Source organism: Salminus brasiliensis, chromosome 15 (genome assembly GCF_030463535.1).
Source record: "Salminus brasiliensis chromosome 15, fSalBra1.hap2, whole genome shotgun sequence".
Lineage (NCBI taxonomy): Eukaryota > Metazoa > Chordata > Actinopteri > Characiformes > Bryconidae > Salminus > Salminus brasiliensis.
Genome location: NC_132892.1, coordinates 27,026,931 through 27,051,268, shown reverse-complemented (window position 1 = coordinate 27,051,268; position 24,338 = coordinate 27,026,931). Strand labels below are relative to the sequence as shown.

Below are 24,338 nucleotides of genomic sequence, written 5' to 3'. Positions count from 1 at the left end.
GTAACTGAATACACCTCATTTCGAGAGCACCACGCCCATCGGCGTAGACATATTTGCAAGCAGTGTTGCTATTTAAACTACGCAAGCAAAAGGTGTGAAAATAGACTGTTGGCGGGGTGTAAGAAACCAATGAGGCCATCAGGCCCCTGCAACTTATCCAGAATGCAGCGGCACGGGTCGTCTTCAATGTCCCTAAATTCAGCCATGTCACTCCACTGCTGCGTTCTCTTCACTGGCTTCCTGTAGCTGCCCACATCAGATTCCAAACTCTGACTCTGGCCTACAAAGCCCAGAACGGACCAGCCCCTCCGTACTTGATGGCAATGGTCAAAAGCTGATCCGCACCTAGAGCCCTTCCAGCTTCAAGTACGGCTCGGCTCGACCCGCCATCCCTCAAAATCTGCGGAAGACGAGCGTCCAGGCTTTTTTCTGTCCTGGCACCAAAGTGGTGGAACGAGCTTCCCCTGGGAGTCGCTCGCTGTCTTCAAACGCAGACTGAAGACCACCTCTTCAGAGAGTACTTGGACAAATAGCGAATAGAGTACAATGGTCACCTTATTGACTTGTGTTTAGTAATGTCTAAAGCTTAGAGGTATCTTTGAATTTTAGTCTATTCAAACTAGCTGAGGTTTTTCTTGGGTAAATAGCAAAGCACTTTTGTAAGTCGCTCTGGATAAGAGCGTCTGCTAAATGCCGTAAGTGTAAATGTAAATGTAAATGTAAAAGAGCATTGCAACACGCCTAGCACAAGGTATAACATAGGGCCCTCAGTGTGAATGGGCGGGAAGAAATTAGGAAATCTAAACATCACATGAAAAAAAAAAGGACCCGAAATCGGGTTGTTGAAAGTGAGGAGTAAATGCAATGTTTCCACATTTGTTAAACATTGTTTTTAAAGAAAGGAAGGAATTTTATATTGAATAATATCATATTATCTACAACTGATGTTGCAAAGCAGCTTTACAGAAATCCAGTAATAAAACAAAAGATCAGCAACACATAAAACATAAAAAACATAAAGGTGACAGCGGCCTGGAAGATCTCATTTTGTGGCGTTGCTGTCTTTGTTTCAAAAGCTATTTGGGTTAGATGCTAGTGGGAGGCAGCAATGGACTAAATACTGAAGGTAAAGTTCATGCATTGTTTGCTAATCTAAGATCCCTGCAAGACTTCAGCCCTGTAGCCTTAAACCTTTAAAGCGAAGCCTCAAAACTGGTATGAGATCAGCAATAAAGAGATCAGACGTGTGTCTGTCACCAGCCTCCTGCAGAACAGACGTTTGCATACAGTGAGGAAATGGTTAGCACCTAGCAAGTCGAATATGGGACAGCTATTAGACATGAGTTTGTGTGCACGCGACAGTCTATGTGTGTACGTGTGTGCACGAGTGTACATGTGTTTGTGTGTGTGTGTGTGTGTTTATGATTATCAGACAGCGGGCTAGTCACACAGGAAACCAGTGGGCAGACAGTCTTGCATTTCGCTCCAGCTCTGGTTACAGAACTTCCTGTCGCTGGGTGAAGCGCTTCCTGTTCTTGCTCCAGCTGTTGAAAACTGATCTCAGACCGAGTTAAGGCCTTGTTCGCAGATTCTGTTTCATCTAGCTATTAGGGGGGTAATTGTTCACAAAACTCAGAATTCAGCTTGACTCTGTACAACAGTGTTGATCTGACATGTTTTTCAATGCAGCAAAATCAGGAGGGGCTGGAAATGTGCTTTATAATACTTACATATGGGTTAATATGGTTGTGTTATGTATTGTTTATGGGAGCATTCAACATCATACCAGTGATATTTCAGTGGTATTCAGAGGTCCAGGATGTTCTGTAGTTAACTTGGTCAAGCACTTTTCATTCACTTCCTTCTATAGGGTAAAAAATACAATCATGTTAAGACACTCGGCTGGGCAGCAGAAACTGCTTGATTGGTTTAATTAAGACTGTAAAATGTTCTGCAGTCCCCTTTCTGCTTTAGTAGCTAATGCTAATATTATGTCCATGACTTGTCTTGGATTAGCCATGCAAGTAAACTTTCTGTCCACTGCTTTACTTTAGGACTATGTCAGACATTGGTTTGTTTTATGTTGATGTGCTCTTGTTTACTGATTTAAATGGGTTGAACAATGAAAGCAAGTTTATTTGCCCATATGGAAAATATATATATATGGACATGCATTTTTATATGTTTGTATTTTATCATTTGTTATATATTTCATTTTAAAAATACATTTCATGTGATAAATAGTTTTGTTTTTTAAGAATATATTCATTATTTTTTTGTTTGGGGCAATAATAAAAACAATTACTGTTTTTGTTTTTGAAGACCCCTGTTTTTGAAATATAAACCTCTTATAAATATTTAAGATGGCACTTTGTGGTAAAACAAGCACAAACCCAAATACCAACAAAAATGAATGAATTAAAGTGTATGTTGCATAAAGTCACATCATTCTGTTCATCAAAACCTCTGAAACTGTAATATGTCACATGTAATCTTCAAAAGTCACAAATGTGTGGAGAGTGACAGAGAAGTGAAAAGCATGCAATTAAAAAACACAGAGACCTCTAGTGGATTTTTTTAGCCTAACATACCTCTGTTGATTGGTAGAGATATCACTGTTGGAGTGAATTTTAACCCCTTCTTCAATAAAATATAGTGACTCAAAATATGCTGTACCAAAAAGTTGAGCAGAATGTTAAAGCATTATAAACTATATATATATATATATATATATATATATATATATATATATATATATATTTATATATATATAAACTAGATATAAGATACAAGATAAAAAGATATAGTAAAATGCAGTAAAAATGCAGTTGGATGATTTGATAAAGTTTTAAACTGAGAACTAAAGCAAATGTATTTTATAATATACTTCATACAAATATATTCATTGGTCAGTTTTATATTTGCCAAACATGTGTTTAACAAATAAATTGCAAATGTATTTTATAATATATTTACTGCACTTTGCTCCCTCATTCTCTGAGAAAACTACAGGCTGAATTGCCCGCTGTTGTTTACTGAACACAGCAGTGATCTGATCATTTCAGTCCTATCTGGATACACATCTCTGTGATTTTCCAAGCAGATGTCTCCTAACATTCGAAAAAAAATGGGGTTTTGGCCATGTTTAGTCTCTGAGCGCATGTATCCGTCAGAGATCCTCTGATAGATCCTAAACACTTTTTCAATCAACAGTGAAAATTCTACGAAACTACTGTCAGAACTTTGCTTTACCTGAAAGTCTCTTCCTTACTCCAGCGTCTCTACAACAAGCTTTAATTGAATTACATATATATATATATATATATATATATATATATATATATATACATATATATACACACACACACACACGCACAATGTATATGTGTTGGCTGGATCACTAGATGGAGCTCTATCACTCCAGAAGAAGGAATACCACAACCAGACTAGCAAAACCCACCCACTTTCGGGTGATGTACCTTGAAGGTGGGAGGAACATTTCTTTAGGAAACACTGTATATTGTAGTTTGTTGGGGAATTGGTGGTGTCCAAAAAGGGTTTGAACAGCCCATATCCTACAGTTATCTTTTGTTTTATTTGGTCCCTGGGGCCCACATTTAACCTTTGTGTGGATTTACATCCAAAACCCATTCAGAAATCTAACAGACTCAGGACATAATTGAGGATCTTCTGTCCTAAATGGCCTCGGCCTCTAAAAATCAATCTCAAAAGAATATTAGATGTTAGGATTGATTCTTTTAGTTTTCAGCATTTGTGCCAAAAGCTTTTCTCAATTCCCAAAAACAGATATCAGCAAAATATAGGTTTTCAAGATTTTCAAAATACAGTTTTTGGGCAGTGGTGGCTAAGCAGTTAGAGCACTATGCTATCGATGACAGGGTTGTGGGTTGTGTGATACCTGAAACTCCCTTGAGAAAGACCCTTCACCCTTTCTGCTCCCCAGGCGCTGCAGCGATTGCTGCCCACCACTCCGGGCACGTGTACTCACTGTCTCTGTGTGTGTGTGTGATCACTAGTGCGTATATCTGTGTGTTTACTGCACATATGGGTTAAAGGCCGAGGTCAAATTCCATCTGTGTCCAACAGAAATAGTAAATATGGTTGTCTTATCTTGTCTTATTTGGGTAAGTAAGAAAACGTAGTCTAATTATATTTAAACACTTTAAAAATACAGGAATTAATTCAGAGTGAATCTACTACTTGCATTTGTAGTATCCAGTCTAAAAGTGCAGTACTGAGACCTTTTTGGTGGGACAGCAGATGTTCCAGCAGATGTTCCAAAACTAGAACGAGGCCTAAATGTTAAACGTGGCTGCGTTTCAGTCACCACTGATGAGAAAGAAATGCGTTTGGCGCCATCGTGTGGTTGACCGCGGCGGTACACTTGAAATCCGCAGTCCCCGCTTAGACCTTATCGCTAGAGGGCGTGACCTGCGTATTAAAGCCTCTCATTCAGGCTGGCTGGAGCTTCAGACCTCACCTGCGGTCCTGCCCGAAGCTGCCAGTGTAGAGCCCAGCACTTCTGAGCGATACACTGTTGCTGTACTCGCGTTTTCGGGTCACAGGGGGTGGAAGGTGGACTGTGCACTTCTCTGGCTCTTTGGTAGGACAGGAGGGAAGCAGAGCGCGTTGGCGGCAAAATCAAGGCGCACCAGGTTTGTAGGTGAGGACCGTTTCACCACGGCGTTGGAGTAAACGTTTGCCTGGGGTGAGGTGAGGTGAGGTGAGGTGAGGTGATGTTATGTTATAAATGTTTGGGGTTGAACACTGGGTGTCCCGAGTGTCACCCTGCACCATTTAATGTGGAACCTTGGAAACTTCACAGATACTGGAAAGAGGTGTTTGGGGATGGAGTGGAGGGAGCAGTCAACGCTCAGCTGTGAGGAGGCCTTCGTTGAGGCTCAACGTTGGGTGGAGGTAAGTCCAGTCCAGTCCAGTCCAGTCCAGTCCAGTCCAGTCCAAGATCATCTACCATGCTAGTTTGGCACATACAGAGCAGGTATGATGTGTGTTAACCTGGTATTGGTCAGGACAGGGGTTTGTCCACCTTATGTTGGACCAGTCATGTTGTGGTGTCATTTCTCAAGTCCAGTCCAGGACAGTCCAGACATGCTAATATAGTTTCTCCAGAGCTTCCTAAGGAACCCTGGTGTTCCTCCACTGCTCACGTTTCTTAATGCTGTCAGATCTGAGGTGTATTAATTAACCTGGTGGTGGTCAGGGCAGGTTTTCCACCACTTATGGCCCAGTCTACCAGACCATCTACCATGCTAGTTTGGCTCATACAGAGCAGATATGATGTGTGTTAACCTGGTACTGGTCAGGACAGGTTCTTGTCCACCTTTTGCTCTTGTGTTGTTATTTCCTAAGTCCAGTCCAGCCAGTCTTCCAGAGTATCTACTATGCTAATATAGTTTCTCCAGAGCTTCCTAAAGAACTGTGGTGTTCCTCCATTGCTCACGTTTCTTAATGCTGTCAGATCTGAGGTGTATTAATTAACCTGGTGGTGGTCAGGGCAGGTTTTCCACCACCTCCGGTCCTGTGCTGTCCATGTAGAACGGTATGAGGCTACAGTGGAGGTAAGGAATGACGTATTTTCAGAGTGATGAATGTGGTTCACTTATGGTTACCGATATCTTATCGAAAGCATTTGCCTTGTGGTTTAATCCCGATAGCACAGCACGCGCACACACACACACACACACACATGCACGTCTGCAGTGTTTTATGAATTTATAGCTGTGCGGTACTTCTGATCGCTTTGAATAATTGATGTAATGCGTTGACTTAAGTAAAGTCTTTTATTTCCTGTATGAACCGAGGTCTGTTCTGTAATGTTTGAAGGTGTGTTATGACTCTTCTCATCTCATCTGACTGTGGAATCGCTGCAAGCCACGAGTGATGCCTGCGTTCACAAAGTTATTTTAACCTGGATGTCAAATGAATTTCTGGACTGAATGGTTGTTGGTGTTTCTGTAGTAACCCGGACTGCTTGTGTTTGTGGTGCTACGACCTAAACCACCATTTCCTGCTAGAGAAGTGATGCTGTTTCCTTTTTCTCTCTCTCCCTTCACAGTTTTTTTGGGCATGTGTTGTAGCCTTTGCATATTGTTTGTACATTAAAAAATGCAGTATGATGTTTGGAGGGGTCTAATGGTACACAAGTCATGGTTTAGTTCTCACAGTTTGGTGCAACATGGGAGGGGAAGTGCAATTAAGCTATATGACTGTTTCTTTGCACGTCTTTTGCAAAGACAGTTGTGCAAGGTACAGTTTGTTCCACCTAGTGTTGTGTAGTGCGCGCCCCTGGGGTAGTTGTACAGCCTGTAGTTTGTAAACGGTAGCACGTGTGTTTCCATACTCAAAATAAAGTGAGACATTTGCTGTACCTGTGGTGGCAGGAGGGGCAGACAACCACGCTATCATACTGTAGTGATGCCCCTAAATCCACTACAATTCCCAGAGTACCAAGCAAATGCAAACTTTCCTTTCCTTGATGACCTGCAGCTTAAGGCTTTCACATGAAACTGACCCTTCCATTTGCCCGTCTTCGTCCAGCAGTAGCTGTGTTCTAAAACCTAGACGACCTTTCTCGGCTGCTACGTCAAAGGCGGCTGCTCCAGTGTGAAGGACCCTTTTTACAGCTTAGAAATGTGGCACATGTGCTGATCAATTTGGAGGATGCACCTAATCTATACAATCCGGCCATCAGTTATTCACTGTTCTCTGTGCACATACAGCGCAGCACCATGAAAATTTACAGAAAATGAAAACTCCAGAACAGTTTAAAAATGTTAATGTAAATGTATCGAATTTGTTGCTGTGAAGAAATTGAAACCAGAGGCACAATGCCAAGTTTTGTGCTGCTATTGCGAGAGGCGGGACCACGCTGCCTCCTTAGACTGCCTCCATTTGTTTGAACAGTGGGCTCCTAAGAAGGCGTCTTCGCAGGACAGCCTTACCGAGGACCTATCTTACCTGGGCTGCAGCCTAAGTTTGGAACCCCAGTAGTGTAATGGTTTGGGATGGATACACTTACCATTATTAGTTTGTGATCACGTGGCTCCCAGTTGTTCTACCTAGGTATGGTTTGCAGAGCACTTGCAAGATCCCACCAGTAAGGGTCTCATTTGCTGTGATCCCATTGTCCTCGTAAACTGAACAAATCCAAAATTAGAGAACACTAGTGGATGCCAGATTGCTCGTGAGTAGGGTTTAAGAAGAAATTTCTTATTAAAAATGATTGGGTGAATTGGGCCTATCATTCTTGTTAGTGCTGAAAACAAAGCTATGCTATCCAGCAGTAATGTGAGCCGAAAAATCATTGTTTCATGCATTCTGAGGTCATATAGCAGGGTTGTTAATGGGAGTGTCTGGGCATTTTTCACCCCAACCAAGGTCTGATACTATTTATGCATCAAATAACAACCTAAAATACAAATTAAATGCCTTTTATGACCCCATTAGAAATGGCTAAATAGTAGTATTTAGAGAGCCTCAGTATGTATGCAAGTTCATCATGCTGTAGTGATGAGTGCAACAGTGAACATGGCTGTGTCAGCTGAGTGCCAGGCCAGGCTGTTGGCTTCAGAAAGAGTATGCTGTCCTTATTTCATTATTTCTCAAAACTCTTTTCTTCTTGCTTACGTCATAGCGCCTCTATGAGCCTGACCACCTCCTGCTTGTGCAACTGGTCATTAACCGGGCTGCATTCCATGTGTTCAAACAGACTGATGAGAGGGGGAATAGAATCTGGGCAAGCGCTGGGCATAGATGCCTCAGCGCCCCTCAATCTACAAGTACAAAGGCCCCTGGAGCTGAATCCCACTGCAGGGCTCCTTCTGTGCTCGCCTAATGCCCGGTCCACCGTGTGACTGGAGGTCAGATGCTTGTTTGCTTGGGTTCCTCCTCCTTTAGTCAGTACACATTTTTGAGTGAGAGTCGGGGGGGGGGGGGGGGGGTTTGCGTGTTCTTGTGAATTGTGAGCGTTTGTGGTCTTAAGCTGTATGAAGAGTTTGAGTAGTAGGTTGAATAAATGCTGGATTCAGTGCAGCGTGTAGCAGCTCTCTCAGTGGGGCTCGGCTAATTGTTGCTGCTTCTGTTCCAGATCAGTTCGTGTGGAACAGCTGAGTGGGCATGAAGTCTCTGCTGTTGTTAAGTGTATAGTGGTGCTGTGGTGCCTTGTCTGGAGCTCTTTAGGAAAAAGGATAGCTGGAGTGGGTTTTATTGTTGGGCATAATTGCCATAATATGCTATGTATGACCTCATTGCTGTCACAAACACCTTGTATCTCCTAAATTTGTAGGGGCGGGGGGGGGGGTCCTGTATTGGCATTTAATGAAAGTCAGTATCAAGTCAGTTTAATTCCAAATAATTGTGGAGGATTTCTATTGGTTCATTCATCATGAACTTCTGATACATTGTAGAACAACTAATGCAGAGAAAAACCACCAAATCTTAATAAAAATGGCTTAAATGCACATGCAAAGTTTTTGCAGGACACCGGTAATCTAGACAAAATATCACAGTGCCTCATGATGTATAAAAAACACACTGCGAGGACCCTGAGTAGTCAAGTGTAAGAAGGCACTATTACGGTGACCAGAGGTTGCGCTGCTAGCCATCAGCAGCTGGGGCCCAGGGAGAGCACACTTTTTTCCCCCCACATCACTCCAGTGCAGTGCTGGCCGGCGCTGGCGCCTGCTGGCCGACGCATCAGATCCAGATGCATGGCCCTCTCAGTGTTTGGGGCATTGCATATGAAGGGAGGGGGGGTTCTGTTTGGTTTGGGCAATTGACGTTCCAAAATGAGGAGGAAAAAGGGAACAAAAACATCAGCAGCCGGCTGCTTAAAAGAGAACAATAGGCAAATGGCATGCTCTCCTCTCATCACTGTTAAGCTGGTGTGATGAAGCTGGGGACCCAGTGCTTTTTCAGAGTGTGTCGGGTGCCTGCCAATGCTGCATCGGTGGCAGGTCGAAAAGAAGTGTTGGCTGGCTTCCCGTGCATGGCAGGAGACCTTACCCTCCTAGTGTGGAGATCATTGGTCGTGTTCTAAGGAGTTATGAACGTGTGGGTTAATTGACAGTATTAATGTTTATTTTTTTAAATGTATTAATTTTATAATTAGTGATTTGTGCAGAATGGAAATGTTGCCAAGATCATCTTGTTTAACTTGTTAAATCTATTGTAATTATTTTCATTTTCATTTCAAAACAGGAGGTCACCAGGAAGAAATTTGGGAGTGGTAACTTCCGATCTGCTCTGGAGAATGGAGTTCTGTTATGCGAGTGAGTGTTTCTAATCTATACCTGGGGAAGAATGTCTCTAAGCCAGGGTACTTTTGTGGATATTGTCGGTGTACGCATACCAATTATTCTATTACTGAGAAGTCATTATTAGAGCTGTTCAGGTTAGCATTCCACACACTGTACTAGAGTTAATCTTACTGAATTCACTGTGGACAAAGGTTTTGGCAAACCCAACCAGAGCTTTAGTTTTTGTGTTTGTTCCAAAGGATCAAGTCTTTTGATAATGTTAATATTATAATGCACCAAGTGGGGGGGGGAAAGAAAGTACAAATATCATATGATTTATGTTTTTGTAGAAATATCCAGCCCATAATCTATATTCACTCATTAATAGGGGTGCAATGACTAACTGGCTAGGTCTGCTAAAATCCATGACCGAATTAGCTAATTAACTAATTTAATAGTTCATTAGATGGGTTAGTTTGGCACCAAATGACCAAAAGCATCTATGTAAAAACCCTTTTGGAAACAGGGTATCAACCAATATGTCTGTTGGTCTGTTACACTTGGCGAGTAACTGCTTTTATGTGAAAATGTTCATAATCTGCTTCTCTCTGTGCTTCACCCCTGTACAGTCTCATCAACAAGCTCAAACCCGGGATCATCAAAAGAGTGAACAGGCTTTCTACACCCATTGCAGGCTTGGTGAGCATGGTTTAGTTGTTAACAGTTTGCATGCAAGATTATTCAGTTGGAGCAAAGAGCCTTGGTCAACGTGCTCTCATTTGTCATCTTGGGTCAAGTAGGAATGGAACCGGTGTGTTTTGCATATATTTGCTTGCAGGTCAGTTCTGAATTTGCTTGCAGGTCAGTGCTGTCTTTTCTTCCACTCATTAAGATGTTTCTGAATTAGTTTTCGGAAAGAAACTTCTCCCAAATGTAGTTGATCAGTCAAGAGTTAAACAGTATCTAGACAATCCCCAGTATCTATTATTCCATTTTGATTATTTTATATTGGCCATTTTCCCCAGCACAGATGGGGAAATTTATAGTTTATCATTTTTACATTCTTAAACTGGGCAGTTCTGATCTGTAAACCTGCTTTTCTGAGACCTTGGGTGTATTTCTATTTCAAGAGCAACATATATCCATCTCAATGATCAGGATAGATAAGACCCATCCACTGTTGACCACTCTAATCACTACACTTCTGCTTGTTGGAGAAAGTGAAGAACAAGACTCTTGGTTGTTCCAGAAGTCTGATCTGATCTGCTAGCTGCTGATCAGAATACGGTTTCCTGCTAAACTTGAACAGCAAATAAACGGCAACGGAAATATCAGAAACGGGAGTTGTTGGATCTCCAGGATAAAACCAGTAGTAGCAGCTTTTCTGGGGCCACAGTTTTGTCTGTACTGTTGGTCGTTTTGACACTGTTTTAGGTGTTTGAGATTCTCATAACTTGGTGTGATTTTTGTAAAAACATTTCATGCAGTTTGTTCAGTGCTAATTGTGGGGCCCATACGCCTGTGTTACTCGTCAGCTATGTTTGCCACACGCTGTTGCTTCATTGTGTTCACACTTTAAGCAGCTCTGTAACTTGATCTTGTCTGCTGTGCCTGTGTGTGGGGATCTGCCTTTAACTACTGCTGGTTTGGATTCTGCAGGACAACGTGAATGTGTTCCTGAAAGCCTGTGGGAAACTTGGACTGAATGACGCTCAGCTCTTCCACCCAGGAGACCTGCAGGACGTGTCCACTCGCGTCACAGTGAGGTAAGCCGGGCATTCCCAGGAACGCAACGAGTTGCAAATGTAAATGTGAGTAAATGGTTGTAAAAGGGGAAGGATTGTCCGTTTTTATATGTTTGATATTTTGCAAGAACAGAAGACAAAGACGCAAATATAACAAATGTCAAGGTTTCTGAGGCAATACCTTTTTTTTTTTTTTTTTTTTTTTTTTTTTTTTTTTTTTTTTTTTTAATTGTTTGTAAATATGAGGTGTTTTGGCAGGAAGTAAATTGCTATAAACATTTTATATAATATATATAATTTTTTATTATTATTATTATTACTAACATGGACTGTACAGTCAGCTACTTGTTACTATACACTAGCCTCTCTACAGACTAACTGTTTTGTGATTATTAGCAGGTTTTAATGTTCTAGAAATACTGATGATGCCTATGAGTTAATTTATTGTAATACACTTTGTCACAGTACTGGTACCATATAGTCATACAGCTTTATTCTTTGCTCGTTTCACAGTTTTTGAAATGTATAAATGGGTGAAAATACAACAACATTCATCAAGTTTTTCCATGCAAACCGTGTCTGTGTGGGCATGGACTCATTTGAATACTGTTAAGTGGAAACATTGCTCATGCATTGACTGGCAGGACAGTACTGTGCCAATGCAGAAACCACACATGCCTGTGTCTGTGTCCGTGTCCCCACGTGCTGTCTATCAGCGAAACTCAAACAGTGAAACTCATCTAACCACTGTTTAAAGAAGTGGCTACAGAAGGTGTAGCTCGCTCCAGTTCTTCTCAGGATTGTATGGATGCAACAATGTTCCAAGTTGACCCTATGCCCTGTGACCTGTCGTTAAACTCACTGACTCTCATTGAACAACTGTTCTGACCGCAGTAACATGATTCCAATTTAAACTGGAGAATGACTTTCAACTAGTTCCTCCCCCACAATGGCTTAGATGTGGACAGGTGGAGCAGAGGAGTTAAGCCTAGTCAGCAGCTCTTTAGGTCAGCACTCCAAGTGGCCTGGCTGAGATTCTGGGGCTGAAAAGAAGTGCTTAGACAGAAATGAGGATGGGTGTTTCTAAGGCTTTATTTAAAAAAAAAAAACAAACAAAAAAAAAAAGGCAGCATTTACTGGTTGGCGAACTGCACATTAGAAAAGTTTCAGAGCTACGGAAAAAACGTGCACTTCTGTATGTAGGTTTAAATTGCTAAGCTTGCACAGCTTTTAATTGTGTACATGAACTCTTGTTAATTTGTGTGTGTGTGTGTGTGTGTGTATGTATATATATATATATATATATATATATATATATATATATATATATATATACAGTGAGTCCAAGAAGTATTTGATCCCTTGCTGATTTTCTTCGTTGGCCCACTAATAAAGACATGATCATTCTATACTTTTAATGGTAGATGTATTCTTACATGGAGAGACAGAATATTAAAAAGAAAATCCAGAAAATAAATCTAAGGAATATATATTAATTGATTTGTATTTCATGGAGTGAAATAAGTATTTGATCCCTTAGTATTCATTAGCAGTTCTGGCTTTTACAGACCAGTTAGACACTCCCAATCAACTTGTTACCTGACCTGAAGCCACCTGTTCTCACTAATCACTTGTGTGAAAAACACCTGTCCACAGAATCAGACAGATCACACAGATTTCAAGTCTCCAACATGGGTAAAACCAAAGAGCTGTCACAGGACCTCAGAGTCAGAATTGTTGACCTTCACAAAGCTGGAATGGGCTACAAAAAGATTAGTAAGGTGTTGGATGTGAAAGTAACAACTATTGGTGCAATTATCAGAAAGTTTAAAGAGTATAACATGACAATCAACAGACCTCGGCCCGGTGCTCCAAAGAAGATTTCGCCTCGTGGGGTGGCAATGATGCTGAGAACAGTCAGAAATCGTCCTGCAACCACTCGGCAGGAGTTAGCAAATGACCTGAAGGCAGCTGGGACCACAGTTTGCAAGGAAACAATTGGCAACACTTTGCGCAACAATGGATTCACATCCTGCAGTGCCCGAAAGGTACCCCTGCTGAAGAGAGCACATGTGGAGGCGCGCCTCAAGTATGCCAATGATCATTTGAAAGATGAACCAAGTTATTGGGAGAAGGTTTTGTGGTCAGACGAGACCAAAATTGAACTTTTTGGCCTCAACTCCACCCGCCATGTGTGGAGGAAGAAAAATGCTGCCTATGACCCCAAGAACACTGTGCCCACCGTCAAGCATGGAGGTGGAAGCATAATGTTTTGGGGGTGTTTCTCTGCCAAGGGTACAGGGCTACTTCACCGCATCACTGGGAAGATGGATGGAGCCATGTACCGCACAATCCTGAGGGACAACCTCCTCCCCTCTGCCAGGGATCTGAAAATGGGCCGTGGTTGGGTCTTCCAACATGATAACGACCCTAAACATACAGCAAAGGCAACAAAGGATTGGCTCAAGAAAAATCACATTAAGGTCATGGAGTGGCCCAGCCAGTCGCCAGACCTCAATCCGATCGAAAATCTATGGAGGGAGCTGAAGGTCAGAGTTGCCAAGCGACAGCCCACCAACCTTCATGATTTAGAGAGGATCTGCAAAGAAGAGTGGGCCAAAATTCCCCCTGGTGTGTGTGCTAAACTTGTGGTTAACTACAACAAACGTCTCACCGCTGTGCTTGCAAACAAAGGCTTTGCCACTAAGTATTGAGTGTGTTTGGCAAGAGGGATCAAATACTTATTTTCCTCATTGAAATACAAATTAATTAAAATATATTCTTTAAAATTATATTCTGGATTTTTGTCTTGATATTCTGTCTCTCCATGTTAGAATATATCTACCATTAAAAGTGCAGAAGGATAGTGTCTTTATTAGTGGGCAAACAAAGAAAATCAGCAAGGGATCAAATACTTCTTGGACTCACTGTATATATATATATATATATATATATATATATATATATATATATATATATATATATATATATATATATATATATATATATATATATATATAAAAAGACCTGAAAAGGAACAATGCATGGATGCATTAAAGTCCTTCAAGCTTCAAGTATGGCTCAGCTTGACCCACCTTCCCTTAAGACCCACAGAAGACAAGTGTCCAGGCTTTATTCTGTCCTGGCACCGAAGTGGTGGAACAAACTTCCATCTGCTAAATGCCATGAATGTAAATGTTAAAATCCTTGCAAAAATGCATATTAAAATTTGCACCAAATCTGTTCATTTTGATGGGTGAGGTGGTACTTTGTGGCGGAGCTGTTCTACATGTGCTGTATACAGTTTGAGTTTGGGACACATATTTGATACCAGTTCTGGCTGCAAAAACACTGCAGAATTTAGCACTCCTCCTCAATCAACGCACCTGATTCAACCCCTCAGCTAATTAGAGAGGCCTTTGTGACTGGAACACAGTTGGAAAGCCCAGTTTGACAACCGTGGTTGAGTGCTTTTCCGAATTGATTCTTCTATTGCCTCAACCAAAAAACTCTGTGGCACCTTTTTTTATTTTTTAAAACCCAAACATCTGAGCTTCGAATGTGACTCAACAGTCCGCTTGAATTCTACTGCCTAATCAAATCCTTCCACTGATTAGGCCTCCCATAACATGCAGTGCATCCCTAAAACGCAGGAATTTCTGCCATTACAGGTAGCCAGATCTTGCAATAGTGTGTGTAGACTGTTCAATTACTAATACAGTTGATGATGCTGGCCTTAATGTATAGCGCAGTCTACTGCTTCACTTTGTTGTCCAGCAGGCAGTTTTCATGTATCAGAAATCTAGTCCTACAATAAATTGTGCTTTGCTGAAAGCATGATGTCCCAGAAATGGACAGTGTGTGTGCGTGTGTGTTAAGCAGGGTAGCATGACTTCCAAATTTAGCCTCAATCAGTCACTCCTTAAGGCCGCATGCTATAGTTGATCTGTCTCTGCGGAGTGGCTATTTTTAACTGACTTGCGCTCACAGTTTTATGACTACATATCTCAACTAAACACCGCTTGTGTGTCAGTGTAGTCTCTGCATGCGTTTGTGTAATGATTTCAGTAAAACACAGGGTCCTCAGTGTTGTTTTTACAGGTTATGAATACTGTAAGAATGTGATCTTCATTGCGTAACCCCTTCAGCGGGTTATTTATGATGGCCTCGTATTTGAAAACCCTTGGTCTGTCTGTGAAAACATGTGATGTGTCCAGTGTTGCCTACTAATCAGGAGATTACACTAAATTAAAACGTCAAGTGTTTGTGGTTTTCTAGGTTTGCGTTGCTGTTGTTGGCATTCACAGTGACGTGAAGTCCATTTAAAGTGATGACGGACAGCCAGTGGCATTAGGAGGGGTTCAGTTACTGTAATCTGCAGTACAGTAAGCCTATGTGAGTGGACCTGTAAGACTGATCTTGATTCTTTTCTTTAACTACAGGCGTGAAGAGACGACCAGAAGACTGAAAAATGTAAGTTAATTATAACTTTATATGTTGTTGCTGTTATGTCAAAAAAAAAAAATCTCCATTTTTGCTTTTGTGTTTTGATATGAGTTTAGCAGTTGTATGGTGTTTTTGTTTGTTTATTTATTTATTTTTATTTTGAATTTTTTTTAATTGTCAGATTTCACAAGTGATTTCATAATAGAAATGCTTGAAAATTATGCAATATTTTTTAATAGTCATTGTATCATTGGAGCGATTCAGTTTCAGTATGAAAAACATTACTGTTATCACAAATATCAGCATAGTTGGAGCACTTCTTAACCAATCAGATTGAGGTTGGAGGTGACTGAAGACTACCACAACCACTGCATAGCAGTGTTGTACCCGGTCTTCAGATCCACTGTTCTGATTAGGTAAAAAGTCTTGCTTGGGATTTATGCAAATAGTAGTATGTTGTTTTTAAACTAAAGCCCTATTCGGACAGGATTCGTTTTTTTGGGGGGGTGGTGCAGTAATGTAACTTTGCTACAGGACGTCTGTGAAATTAGTGACCAACCTCCACGGGATAAGAAATCTCTGCTTAAACAACAGGGATAGGAGTGGCTACTCGATTTGCGCACTGCAGTCACCTCCAAAAAACGTGATGATAATCTTATGATAGATCTTATGACCTACTTACAGTAGTAATGATCTTTTAGTGTAAAAATGAGCAGCTACATGTCCATAACATGTATGTAGGCTATATTATTCTTTACACAGTGACTTGCCTAATGCTAAAGGAAGTGTCATGCTTTTTTGGAGTTTTCTGGGTTTGACTGAGGTTTGCCATAGGTGTGAACGGCCCAGGGTATCTGTGCCATGCAAAACAAAAGTAAATGCCTCCTCAGGTGCCTCCATACTGGAGAAGGAAATGCATAAAACTCGATGTAATATTTGCCAACCTGTCAACTCACGTAGGATTTAAATAACTTAAGGTTATGTTATGGCTTGTTTTACAGAAGGTAAAAGGTGCTGGAATCTTTACTAAAAATAAATAAATAAATAAATAAATTGACGCGGCACAGTCGATCGGGGATAATATCACTGAGAAACACTGGTATTAAGTTACCCCACCTCACTATGTAAAACAAATCCCGTCCAAATAGGCTGTATGACTGGAATAGGGATTTTTTTTTTTTCATTATTATTATTATTTTATTTTATTTTTTATTATTTTTTTTATTGTAATCAAATGTAATTAAATTATTTATTAAATGAAAATAATAATAAGTGCACAGTGCTTACAATATTAAAATATGACCATGTAATGTAAAACTAGCCCTGTAATAATGGTGTTTAATAATAATATTTGGGGCTATACAGTAATGGCCCTAAACATCAGCTGTAAAGCCATTTGAATTGCGTTATCTGTTCAAAGTGCCGTTCATTTCCAGACAAGGCTTTCCGTTGTTTCTGCTTCTGCTAGTCATTAGTCTGCAGTTTCAGTACAGTGAGTTTGAATGTTCTACAGCTGTACATGTGTATTTGGATCTTATCTATGTCCTGCACTTTCAGAGGCTGTAAAAGGAGTCCATGTGCAAGTTCATGTTTTGCATGCTGAAGTTTTGCATGTGGTTTTGGAATGACTTGAGTGGCTTTATTGCACAAGTCATTGTGTTTTAGATGCAGGTTATGTTGCAAGTACTTTTTAGTGAAGTATTTTTGGTGTTTGCAATATTTCTCCCAGTAATGTCTTAGATTTCTGGATGCCCATTTGTTCTTTGAGCTTGTGTGTGTGTGTGTGTGTGTGTGTGTGTGTGTGTGTGTGTGTGTGTGTGTGTGTGTGTGTGTGTGTGTGTTTTTGTGTCTGTGCTCAATGAGGGTCAGAGTTTTCTGGATGAGAGGACACAAAAGGAACACTGGGACACAGAGCCATTCATACAGTCACACACACACAGCTCACAAAGTGGTGCTGGAGGGCTAGAGATTGGGGTTTTAGCTGCAGATTTAGGGCTGTGTGTAAGTGACAGTAGTGTCAGGACGTCATTGAAAACATCTTATGAAACCCGTTTGAAAAGCAGAGTTGAATGCCGATCATATAAAGTAGATTGGTGAGTATGTTGTATATCTGAGCATTTCTGGTTGAATTGCTAATATTGAACAGTAACTGAGGTCATGTCGTTTTGTGCTTGTGACTCTGATCTGCTGGGGTTTCAGTCAGTAACACGCATGCATTTTAAATGATTTCAAGCTTTGAAAGTTTAATAATTTATGTTTTTAAATCCTGTCAAATTTCTGTATGTTTCTTTTTCTTGTCAGGTTCTGATAACAATATATTGGCTGGGTAGGAAGGCCCAGGCAGATCCCTCCTACAGTGGACCACAGCTCAACTTCAAAGCTTTCGAAGGCCTCCTGGGTGTTGCCTTGTCCAAGGTAGGTCCAAGAAGTATTGGGACAGCTGCTTATTTATTGTTTCTTCTGAAATCAAGGGTACTAAAAAGGAGTTTATCCTTGAGTAACTGTCTCTACTGTCCAGGGAGGCCCTAACTCCCCAACTCGCCCCAAAAGTATTGGATGGAGCACAATCGTTGCAGAGAACACCGTGCCACAGCTCAATGTTGGGGTGCCTTAAATTCTTCTAGTCCACGCCTGGCTTTATTGAGATGGTGCCAAAAGGTTCATGTTTATCTGGTCTGAAAAGTCCTGTTCTATTGGCAGTACTTCGCAACATAGGTGTGCAAATGTGCACACATAAACACACACACACACACACACACAGTTTGTCTAGTCTGTGTCAACAATGGCTGCAACTTAAAGTAGCTGAATGCATTTATTAAAAGGGGTGTCCGTTAACATTTGGACATGGTGCATGTCACATCCATGTACTGAACTCTCATTATTGACCATGCTAAGGTAAATACAGTGTTCCATTGACTGGGCCCCTTTAAATCAGTAACTGGTTCTGATACTAATAGTAGGCTTCATCAACCGGGCCTAGTATCCTAACTAATTAACCTGGTTGGCCTCTCGGCCGCTTTTTTTTACAATGGCAGTACATTGGTTTCCTCAATAAACACCACCACCCCCCCCTAAACCTCCAGACTGAACTTGTACTACTGAATGAGGGTACACTGATGGCTTGAAATATGAGTGGTGACTCACTGCGTCCAGATGCAGCACAGCTGTCTTTGTGTCCTATGTGAAATTCCTGTGTTTGCTTCCATGATTCAAGAGCTTATCTTAGCAATGTAGTGCATGTGGATTATTTGGCACTATGGTGTTGCACTGATTTGAGGGGCAACTGTTTTGTTCTTACTCCCGTTCGTGGCTACATATGAGCTATAATGCTATGGATGACCTCTGTTTGCTTCCATTAACTGTGTGCCACTACTGCTGTATTGCTCTTGTTCTTTCTGTAGGCACTAGAGGAGTCTTCGTGCCCCAAGCCCAGTGTGCGGGACAGTGGATACGTGGAGAATTGGTACCCTGAGAAGGAGGACCTGTTCGACACTCAGCAGCTGAGCTACAAGAGGGGAGATTCAGTAGATAGCATAGACTCTGTGGAGTCACGAACACTGAGCGTAGCGTCTGACTGTACGCTCATAGCAGGCAGTGAAGGTAAGCGCAGCGAAGGAGACAGTGTGCGCACCCTGTTGCTTCTCTTTGAACATGCTTAGTTCACCCTGATAACAGATAAATTGACTGTATTTAATGTATATGTGTCAAGCTGGCAAAAGAATTCTGGCATTTTGTTTTTGCAATTGGTTTTGTTTGGTTTCCTCAGCAACATTATGTGGGGTCTGCCCCCTAGTGAGGGTTTGTGTGAAATGCAGTTTAAGAAGTAGTTTGCAGCCTGGCTTTATTTATTTATTTGGTGCGTTTCCTTCATGGGAAGTGTGCAGGACATCACAGCCAGGACTCGAGATTCTTCTGTCCAAAGCACCTTGATCCAAAAGTTCTCGTCTTAGTCTAGATGTTCTCTGGCAAACTTGCTCTGATATTTGTGGTGGTGTTTTTTTTTGGGGGGGATAATGCTAAGGGTTTCCTCCTTGGAAAACCTCCCATGAAAATGGGAGGAAATGGGAGGAATGGGACTGCGTACTCTGCTGTACTCTGACCTAAACTGTGTTGAGAGCTACATGTAGGTCCCATGATGACATTTTAGGATTGTTTGAGATTTCTGTACTCATCCTGAGGTCTGCGCTTGGGCTAAACTTGCTAGGGCGGCCTGACCTGCCCATGTTGGAAGTTGTTCAAAATTATTTTGTGAACAGTGGAGTGGCTGTTCTGAGATCTTTTCAGACTCTCTTGCATCTACAGCCTTTTTTCTGAATGCCTCAGAGAGCTCTACTGGAACTTTATTTTACCGGGAGCTCTGATACCCCTTAGCAAACCAAACTAAATGTCTGGGGTTTAAATTGGACTCCTCCTAAATCTTTAATGACCATCTTCGAATCATCTTCATATATATATTTTTATAACTGATATTTATTATATATATATATATATATATATATATATATATATATATATATATATATATATATATATATATATATATATAAAATAATAATATAGAATTGTCCATATGTTTAAATATACTAAAGGCAAAGGTTTCTAACCACTATGCAACACCAAAGCAACCATTTGGGATGCCTTTGCACTGGGCACCCACTGCAGCAGCTCCCTGGCAAAACATATTGACTACATAAACACAGCCTTGAACTTTAAATTATATCTAATCTTTAAAATTGGATTCCATGTTGACAGCCCTAAACTTTCATCTGTTTACATTCCCTTTGTAATCCATTAACCATCAAACACATGTTAATGAAAGTTCAGCACCTCATGCTCATCGCATCATTCTCACTATTCACGTAAGTGTGACATACTCGGTCATTCCACTCGTGTGTGGTAATGCACAGTCCTGCGAGCAAACATAAGAGTGTGTGTCGTGGACGGTCCTGGACTGAAGGTGCTCAGTGGACTTGGGTCTGGGCCTCTTTTGGGCTTTACCATAGTGTTCCATACAATCTTCCTCTCATTCTTTCTTATTTCCCTCTTAGGGTTTGGAAGTGACGCAGAGGCGGAGCACTGTTTCATGATGTCTGAAGGCAGTAGGAGTGAAACCCACTCTGGACCCGTTAGAGAGAAGGGGAATGTCCCGATTGCTCTGAGGAGGAAACAAGGTGGCCGGCACCATGAGGGAGGCAGAAGTCACGTGAGCCAACTTCCCAGGTACTGTTATTTAGGTTGTGCTCAATAGGTTAAGTGGACTTTTTCCAAGCATGCTGTGATCTGAACTGGGCTTTTGGGTCATGGTTTGCTTCCCATGTGTTTCATGTTCAGTCCTGATGAAGCGCTTCAGATTGTAGAGTAATGGTGTTACTATGTGATTATTTAGATGACACTGGTCATTATGGATGTCCCGATCTGAACCAGTGGATCGGGATCAGGGCTTATTCAGGCATGTTGTAGTGAATGGGATATCGTATCGTATCAATTCGTTTCAGAGTATTTGTTTTAAGCACAGTGTTCAGAGCACCATCTGGTGTCCTCAAGGCGCCATTAACTGATTATTGCCCACCCAGCAGAACTAGGGAGCGTTTTCAGAAGGTAAATAAGAGTTGAGAGTCTGCAGTGTGGAGCTATTTTAAAGTGGAACCTGAAAACAGACTAATATCTGATTTTACCAGCGGGAGAACCGCTCTCCTTTCTCTGTTTTTAAACCAGCCCTGAAGAGCCCATTCAGAACCGAACACTAATGCTAATAATATACACACACTATAGAAACCCATATCACAGCACATTTACCCACTATAAACCAGTTATTTCACACCAGTAGACCAACAACAACAGACATCTGTCCAAAGTGTGTACCACTATATATACACACACACACACACACACACACACACACACACACACACACACACACACATACTCTAAGTTATTTTTAACTGCAGTGTTTTTAAAGGAGGTGGGAGATGATTGGTCAGGGAGGAGAGTTTTATAGTGTGTTTAATATCTTATAATCCAGTTATTTTAAGAAAAGTCTCTACTAAACTAAATCAGTCAGTCCAGTTTTATTTGGGTTTTAAAAATAGCCTTAGGTTGTGCTTTTTTAATATATATTATTTATTTATTTATGTATTTATTTATTTTATATAAACTTTATTGAATATATTTGCAATGAAATAAAATTTGTAGAATCTGCAGACTCTATTTGCATCATAATGCAGCAATGCATCACTGCCCATAGCTTACTGGGGTTTTATACTAAGGCTGTGTATTGGCAGGAATCTGGCAGTATAACGTTATACTATAAGCAAGACAATTGACTTCAGTATATCAACATTTTCTTACACCTCTAGTTCTCACAAGACCAAAGGATATCTGAAATGTCATTTGCATGTGCAAGCGCTCCTGAAATGTCTTTGCCGTTCTTACCTGCTTCCCGTCTTTTGGCTGTAGTGAAAATGGAAGGGGCTTATTTGTGCCCCCTCTTGAACTCCCTCCTGCTTCTGCCTTCCACCAATGGGCGAATTCTTACCAGAGTGACTCTGATTCTGACTCTGACCGGCCAGAACCTGACCTCATCCAGGACGACCTTGCGAGTCGGCGTTTTCGCTCGACAACCTGCGCTACTCCCATGAACTTTGCTATTCCTCAGAAGCCCAGAAGTCAGAAGCTGCTCCCCTCAGTGACCCAGAGTGCTCGGAGGTCATGGGTTGCCATGTCGGATGCCTCGCGGCTTGCTACAGTCCCCCACAAAAGGCCAGACCAAAGGTCAGGGTTTGGAGTGACCTAATGTGCCATGGCATCCTAACACTTGTGCTTCTGCACGTATGTCAACTTCTGATGCTCCTTTTGGGCTGTAATGCTCCTCTGCTTGATGCGTGATGTACATTTATACATCTCCAGCATGAGTCGAAAAGCTGACGTTCCTAAAATTGACCTAACGTTCTTCATCATCTGTTCTTTGGGATTGTTTTTGGCAAATAGTATCTGGCTGACCTTTTGAATGCAGTGGTGAATCACTAATCTGCATTTATTCTTTCATCTGCGCTGGCAATATTAATACTGTCCCACTAACCTTTTGTGGTTCATTGTGCCAGGAGTGACTGTTTCCACTACTCAACCATGTAGATCTGTGCTTGAGTTGTCTCTGATCCTTCCCTGCTGCCTGTTTAAAGGAAATCTTTGCATCTCGTGTGGGCAGCTCTCTCCAGGAAGGCAGAACGGCACTCCCACCTTGTAGCACAAACGGGCAAGACAACTATGACCAGGTTTCCCTAGAGGACGAGTTTCTGCTGCGAGCTTTGACTGAAGACTCGAGCGAATCAGACGATGGCAGAGGCGACGCAGACCCCGTTCAAGATGACCTCTACTCGCGCAGAGTTCTTCAGGCCACCCATCAGACCTCATCCAACACTGACTCTGACAAATTCCTGCCCAAATTCTGGACGCCTGAGGAGGAGGCTCATGTGGGGAAGATCAGACTGGGATCCCAGAGCAGACCCTGGTACAGGAAGATGCAGGGCTTCAGGTTGGTCCAAATAGCAGCATGGTGGCGCCACCTGACAGAACAACTTGAGCCACTTTAAAGTCACACCTGGAGTGTGGAGATTCCAGAAGCCACTAATAATGGAACCCCTTGCTAGGTTTTTAATTTAAGACACTAATATGACCGAAATAATCTGATAATGGATCTTAACTTGATGAATCTGAAACCCAAATGTTAGCAGGAGTGTCTGTCTTGAAATGAATGAATCAAAGGTTTTTCACAACAGCACTACCTATATCTTTACTGGGAGATGGCTTTACTTCTAGTATCTACTTTCTTAAATAAAGGTGCTGCCAATTAACCCACCTCTTCTTGGCTCCCCCTATCAGTAGTAATTCTCCCAATACTAATAGGGTAAGTGCCTCTCTGATGCATGCAAAGCCAGCCATCGCCTCTTCTCAAACCACCACAGATGCAGTTCCTCAGCTCCACCACACCAGCTAACAGACACCTGTGTCAGACAACATCCCAATTGTGCTCTCTCAGACTCCGGCCACTGATGGCAAAGCAGAATGGGTATTGATTTTCTGTTAAAATATGTGACTGGTGATAGGCCAATGTGACCCAAAAACACAGAACTCGTTCTTGGAGTGAAGAAGAATAACTACTGTTGGTTCCATGACGAAGCATGTTTGTAAAAGAAATTATGTGTATAAGAAGAACCTTGAAGAACCCCGATCTCTTTTACAGACTTGTATTTTTATGGAACCAAAAGTGGTTCTTTTATGTCACTGCTCATAGAATGCTTTGTAGCAGCTCTGCTTGTGGTGGTTTTGTAGTTGTTGCAGAGGCCAGTTGATCTTTTATTATGTAAAATTTATGTCCAGCTTTTGCATCTAGATTCAACCGGAGCCCAACAAGATTCTATTAAAATCTGACCTAAACCTAACCATACAAAATGTAAAGAATGAACACTACAGTCTGCAATTTAGGTGTGTTAGTTTTAGTTTTTTTTTTTAATTAAAAGAACCATCTATTTAAATGCTCTCCAGGAAGTGTTTCTCTAAATCTTTTTTGTTTTATATATAAATGGCCTTTTTTTATTTTCAAGAGTGTCATTTACCTAAGGAGGAATAATAAAGAGGGAAAAACTAAATGAGGAGTAAATGTAGGCCAAAATCTGTTGTACAGGCTGTGAGAAATATGAACCTAGCCTGAGCCCAACAAATTACATCAAACCCAGACATGAGTAATCTGGTCCCATTGGGTTCAGACCAATATTTCAGGGTCTATTGCTGTACTCTGGCTGTCCAGGATCAGAACTGGGTACTGTAATCCACTGTTTCTTTGACCTTCTAAAGTCGTCTTTCTTGTATTTCT

At 41.4% G+C, this 24,338-nt stretch overlaps 1 protein-coding gene across 10 annotated transcripts in view; it reads left to right on the top strand.

The window, feature by feature from the left end:
- The first annotated feature begins 4,511 nt into the window (after nucleotides 1–4,511).
- lmo7b (LIM domain 7b) overlaps nucleotides 4,512–24,338 on the top strand; it is a 43,489-nt gene continuing 23,662 nt past the window's right edge. For 7 of the 10 annotated variants that reach the window (XM_072656773.1, XM_072656771.1, XM_072656776.1 and 4 more), the window contains exons 1-9: nucleotides 4,512–4,749; nucleotides 4,847–4,938; nucleotides 9,241–9,311; nucleotides 9,908–9,977; nucleotides 10,938–11,044; nucleotides 15,466–15,496; nucleotides 17,771–17,884; nucleotides 18,871–19,069; nucleotides 20,518–20,689. In XM_072656773.1, the coding sequence (XP_072512874.1) occupies nucleotides 4,870–4,938; nucleotides 9,241–9,311; nucleotides 9,908–9,977; nucleotides 10,938–11,044; nucleotides 15,466–15,496; nucleotides 17,771–17,884; nucleotides 18,871–19,069; nucleotides 20,518–20,689 (833 nt within the window). In that variant the 5' untranslated portion in view covers nucleotides 4,512–4,749; nucleotides 4,847–4,869. The remainder of the gene's footprint in view (nucleotides 4,750–4,846; nucleotides 4,939–9,240; nucleotides 9,312–9,907; nucleotides 9,978–10,937; nucleotides 11,045–15,465; nucleotides 15,497–17,770; nucleotides 17,885–18,870; nucleotides 19,070–20,517; nucleotides 20,690–24,338) is intronic. The other 3 variants (XM_072656768.1, XM_072656769.1, XM_072656767.1) reach the window with 3 other exon arrangements.